The sequence below is a fragment of the Chelonoidis abingdonii genome, chromosome 11 (genome assembly GCF_003597395.2).
Source record: "Chelonoidis abingdonii isolate Lonesome George chromosome 11, CheloAbing_2.0, whole genome shotgun sequence".
Taxonomy (NCBI): Eukaryota; Metazoa; Chordata; order Testudines; family Testudinidae; genus Chelonoidis; species Chelonoidis abingdonii.
In genome coordinates this window covers 3,395,028-3,400,507 of record NC_133779.1, presented here as the reverse complement: position 1 = coordinate 3,400,507, position 5,480 = coordinate 3,395,028, and the positions used below count along the sequence as shown (strand labels likewise).

Genomic DNA, 5,480 nt, shown 5'->3' with positions numbered 1-5,480 from the left:
ACAGCACAAGGATGCGGCAATGTAGCCAAAGCTACAGCCACCACGAGATGGCAACAGGACACCGCCAAGAGCGAACACAGATTCCACTCCTAAGAGGGCCCCGGGTTCATTAATCATCTACTGCTCAACCTCGGCTGCTGGGATCTGTCCAGACAAGCACAGGGCTGGGACTCTGGTACAATCTCGACTTGATGTAGCGCCCAGGTTCTCTCTTCTGAACCGGGGAATTCCTCCTGGCTCCGGCGCCGTTTCACTTTCACTTCCCTTTTCATCCCCTCTGAATCCAGGGAGAGCTAATGACAGCCCCATGGCAGAGCCCCCCAGAATGCAGCAGGGTTGAAGACAACAAAACAACCTGTGGAAACGGATTCATTACAGTAGCACCCCTGCGGCTCCAAGATCAAGGTGCTGCACAGACCCAGGGGAAGAGACAAAGAGCGTCCAGTGGACAAAGCAGGGTTATCGTCATCCCCACGTTACAGGAAATGGTGGGGAAACTGAGGCCCAGGGAGGGAAAGCCACTTGCCCAGAGTTATGCCGAGAGCCAGGAACTGAACCCAGGCATCCGGAACAGTAGCCCACTGCGTTACCATACTCTCGCAATGGCAGGGTGACCAGAGGTCCCGATTTTATAGAGACAGTCCCGATTTTGGGGTCTTTTTCTTATATAGGCTTCTATTACCCCCCCAACCCATCTTGATTTTTCACATTTGCTGTCTGGTCACCCTAAGCAATGGCCTTCCACGCAAGCAAGTGCAGCAGACCAGTTTCCCATAGTTCTAGCCTTGTCAACTCTTATCCCGTTTGGGGGCTTCCTTAAAGCCCCAGCTTCTGGAGTCCCAGATTCGCCCAGCACAGTCGCTGCTGAGACGGGAGGGAAGGAATAAGATACACACCTCCTGGTGGGACACTTGGCTAATGTAGCCTTATCTGCCTTGAAGGCAAGTGTGGTGGGGCAGATCCTGGACTCCTGGGTTGCATTCCCAGGGCATTCGGGGGATGGGCCACAGCCTCTTGTGGGAGCTCAGGCATGACTGTGCAGGGTCTCTCCGTGCCTCAACTTGCACAAAGTCAGACCCGGCCACAGGCCAGCAACACGAAGAGAACCCAGGTGTCCTGCCTCCCAAGCCTGGGTCCGGGCACGAGGCCCACAGAAGCTGGTAGCAAAGCACCTTGTGTAAGCCACGCACCTGGGTGTGGTGTTGTGTCCCATCTAGCGGCACCGAGACCACTTAGAGAGAGAGCAAGCGAGGCTGCTGCACAGCGTTAGCTAAGCACCATGTGGCTTTGAGATCATGCACTAAGCTCCAGGGGTCCCAGGTTCGATCCTGACAACCGGGGTCTGTCAATGTTACGCTTGCTCAGGTTATGGATTCTGGCTCTGCTGTTCCCTCCCTTCCTCTGGACTCACTCTGCTTAGCTGCACCGGCCTCCCCTCTAAGCTACTCAGCAGCCAGTAATCCACACCAGCAGGACCCATTGAAGGCAATGCAGGACCCATGACACACCCCACATGTGGGTGGCCCCCTCATCCTTGGGATTGGAGCAGCTAATTTCAGGCTCAGGCAGGACACGGTCAAGGTTTTTCCCCACATCGAGGGCTGGGTGCATCCTTGTAAAAAAACCACCATCCTCATCTCCCCATGCAGCCCCTGCCCCAGGGCCTCCAGTCCCACTGGGCTTTGCTAACACATTCTCAAGTTGCTGGAATCTCCCAAGCGGCTCCAGACCACGAGGAGCCTCAGCCTCTCCACAAAGCCCCAACCTGCACCCTGTAAACCGGTGGGGTTGACTCATAGACTCATAGGTCAGAAGGGACCAATATGATCATCTAGTCTGACCTCCTGCACAAGGCAGGCCTCAAAACCCTACCCATACACATTTATAACAACCCCTAACCCATGACTGAGTTATTGAAATCCTCAAAATTGTGATTTGAAGACCTCAAGCTGCAGAGAATCCACCAGCAAGCGACCCATGCCCCACGCTGCAGCACTCCCAGCCTCTTCAGGAGCTTTTCTCCGGGGATGGGTTTATTTCTCCAAATCAGAACAGGTCCGTGTAAGCAAGGTGGGGTGGCCGGATGGCCTTTGCTCCCCGTCCCCTGAGCTGTTCCTACACCTCTTACCCAGGACCCATCACCTGGGAAGCCACTAATTAGTCCCAGGCGCTGGTGAGGGGCTAAGCCCCGCCCCACCCTGCAAGGCTCCTCCCACCTGAAGGACTTTTGCAGGGGTTTGCAGGACTGACAGCCCCTACAGACAAAGGCAGGGCTGTTCTCCCAAGGAAACAGACACCCCCAGAGATTTTACTGTGAGGGGGGTCGATTTTCACAGTTAGTAGCGACTAGCCGCCCTAGGGTGACCAGACAGCAAATGTGAAAAATCAGGACAGGAGTGGTAGTAATAGGAGCCTAGATAAGAAAAAGCCCCAAATACTGGGACTATCTCTATAAAATCGGGACTTCTGGTCACCCTGTGTACCCCCCGTCGAGGGCTTGCTCAAAGTCACTGCTGGAAAAGCGAGGCCTGGAACCAGCGACACCAGAGAGCCAGGCCAGCATCCCAGTCGCCAGGCTGCTCCTCCTGGCATGCAGAAGGGCTTCAAAAATAAGTTAATGAGTAACACCACTTCCCTCCTCTATCACCGCTATTCCCAAGAGAAAACCAGGTCCCAGCAGAGAGCATTAGGCTGGATTTTACAAAGGGACTTAGGCACAGAAAGCAGCTAGGTGCTTCATGGGGATCCCCCTAGGCACCCCCCCCCCCGTGTCCTTAGGGGCCCACCTGCCAGCAGAGATCGGGCCCCAAGTTTCATCCGTTTGGCTCTGGAAAGGGTCCAGGATCCCCGAGTGGGGAGCCGATCTTGCAGATGTTTGCAGAGCTGTCTGGAGAAGGCCACGTCCTTGGGAACGAGCTTGGCTGGAAGCAGATGAAAGGCTCAGACTCCTTCCTCCCCACTCGGTTCAGGGCCGTGACCCAGGGGGGATGGTTGCCCTGGGGAAAGCACACACCTGTCACTGCCACAGAGATGGGGGGAACTAATCATTTGTCGTTCCAGCTGGTGGGGGTGGGGGGAAGGGGAACTGCTCTCCCTCCCACTGAGGGGTGAAAATGGAACCCTGGCATCCTAGGGCTGCAGGGAAGGCAAGTGGCGGCCACTTGGGGGGTCCCTGGAACAGCCCTGTGCTGGAGCCAGGGGATTGTGTTGCTCATTTCCGCTCCGCCTTACAAACAGGGAAACTGAGGCACGGAGTGGAGTGCAATGACTCGCCCAAAGTCGCGCAGCACAACCAGGAGCAGAACCCAGGCGTCCTGACTGGAGGGACGAACTGGGAGACAGGATGCCTGGGTTCTCTTCCCTGCTCTGGGAGGGGTTAGAGCAAGGGAAGGCCGGCGGCAGGATTCCTGGGTTCTACTGCCAGTGATATCTCGTGGTTACAGCACAACCAGTTTGGGGAGTCAGGACTCCTGGATGACCTCCCCACTCAGTTTCCCTAGCTATAAAATAGGGGGAGGACAGTAAGGGACATTGGGGGGCAACGGTGAGTGACTCCACCTTTCCAGGGGGAGCAGCCCCCACTCCGGTTAGCTGCCACCACCTCCCCCCCAGGTGCCCGCATGAGGCCTCACCTGGGGGAGCTCCCTTGGCAGGACACATCATGCTCCACTGTGCCACCAGCTTTCCCTTTTCCCACCCTTATCGCCCCGCCCCCAGAGTCCTTGGGCTCTGCCTCCAGCAGGGCCCCATCCTCGGAAGCGGGGGGTGTCTATAAACGAGAACTGCTGCAGCGGCTCCCCCATCAGCACCGGGATGATGGCCGCCGCTCACACCCTGCTCCTCCTTCCCCTGCTCCTGGCCTCGGCCTGGGACCAGTGCCGGCGGACCTGAAGAACGCCGACGGGAACAAGATCTGTGCCCAGCTATACACCGACAACAGTCCCTACTATGCCCAGTGCTGCGGGGGCAGCGTGCTGCAGGTTCAGCCCAGTGACGACGTACCCTAATACCCTTTGGCTGGAACAACAAGGTCTCCTCCCTGGTGGTGGTGCCGCAGTGCGAGCTCAGCATCTGGTCCAGGATGGGCAAGGAAGGCTACAGCCGCAAGTTCAATGGCGGGGTGGTATAATCGGCTGCAGGAGATCAAGAAGGGGCTCCTGGGGGACTGGGACAACTCCATCTCCGCCTACTACTGCAAGTGCAACTGAGGTGAGGCCAGGGGAGAAGCAGTGAGACCAGGCCTCCAGCCGGGCCCAACCTTTATCCCACCGCTAACACCAAACCTTCCGCCAGACCAAGCCTTTATCCCACAGCACACACCAAACCTTCTGCCGGACCAAGCCTTTATCCCACCGCTGACACCAAACCTTCCGCCGGACCAAGCCTTTATCCCACCACCGGCACCAAACTTTCCACCAGGCCAAGCCTTTATCCCACCGCTGACATCAAACCTTCCGCCGGACCAAGCCTTTATCCCACCTCTGACACCAAACCTTCCGCTGGACCAAGCCTTTATCCCACCGCCGACATCAAATCTTCCACTGGACCAAGCCTTTATCTCACCGCCGACTCCAGATGGACCAATCCTTAATCCCACTGCTCACAGCAAACCTCTAACCAGGCAAACTGCGTCCCTGACTGCTTCGATATTCAGTGCCCAAACACCACCACGCTATTCACCTCCAGGAACAGCTATCCCACAGCGCCTGAGTGATTGGTGCCAGCTCACAGCACCATGGATTCGTGCCCACTCTGGGGCTCAGGTTTCTGGGATGGCTTTAGCCCAGCTTTTGCAGCTGTGCTGTTTGTCTGAAACCTGGGTACTTTCCGGCAAGAACACGCCACTGGAAAAGCATCTCAGCATTAGGGAGCTGTGCAAAGCGGCTGGTAAATTCCCCTTTAAATATCAACTCCCCTTGGGGGCGGGCTGTGTCAATCTGAACTTTATCCAGCACCTACCGTGTTCTTGGTGGTACCAAATAACCATCAGCTGATATTAACAAATAGCTCACAAGCTTCAGCTTTTAGCGGGTCCGAGCGACCTAATTCAGCACCCATAGCAGCCAGAGAGGTTCAACGCTCTGCTTAATACTTCCCGGTGGCTGTAATCTTCGAGCACGCAGGGCTAGCTTGGTTTTACCCCCTAGATCCAATTCTCATCAAACCCTCTCCCCCACCCCTGGGCTTTTACCACACCTTCCTCTGCAATAAACACGACTTTGCTGGCAAGACAATACTAGTAATTGCTAGCTCTTCCAGCACCAAGGAGAGGGTAGCACGATCCCCATTTCACACATGGGGAAACTGAGGCACAGAAGGCGGAGGTGACTTGTCCAAGGTCACCCAGCTGGTGAGAGGCAGAGCCAGGGATAGAATCCAGCCATGCCTGACTGCCTCTCTCATTTCCCACTCCGCGTTTAGCTGTCTCAGCCAGTGTCTAAGATCACTATTGTACAACTGGGGAAACTGAGGCACAGAGC

The 5,480-nt window shown here is 56.3% G+C and overlaps 1 protein-coding gene across 1 annotated transcript; it reads left to right on the top strand.

The window, feature by feature from the left end:
• The first annotated feature begins 3,816 nt into the window (after positions 1-3,816).
• SYCN (syncollin) lies at positions 3,817-4,208 on the top strand. Its single transcript, XM_032776304.1, is given in 4 exon segments — positions 3,817-3,868; positions 3,871-4,002; positions 4,005-4,126; positions 4,128-4,208. Coding segments are annotated over 4 exon segments (387 nt in total).
• The last annotated feature ends 1,272 nt before the right edge of the window (positions 4,209-5,480 follow it).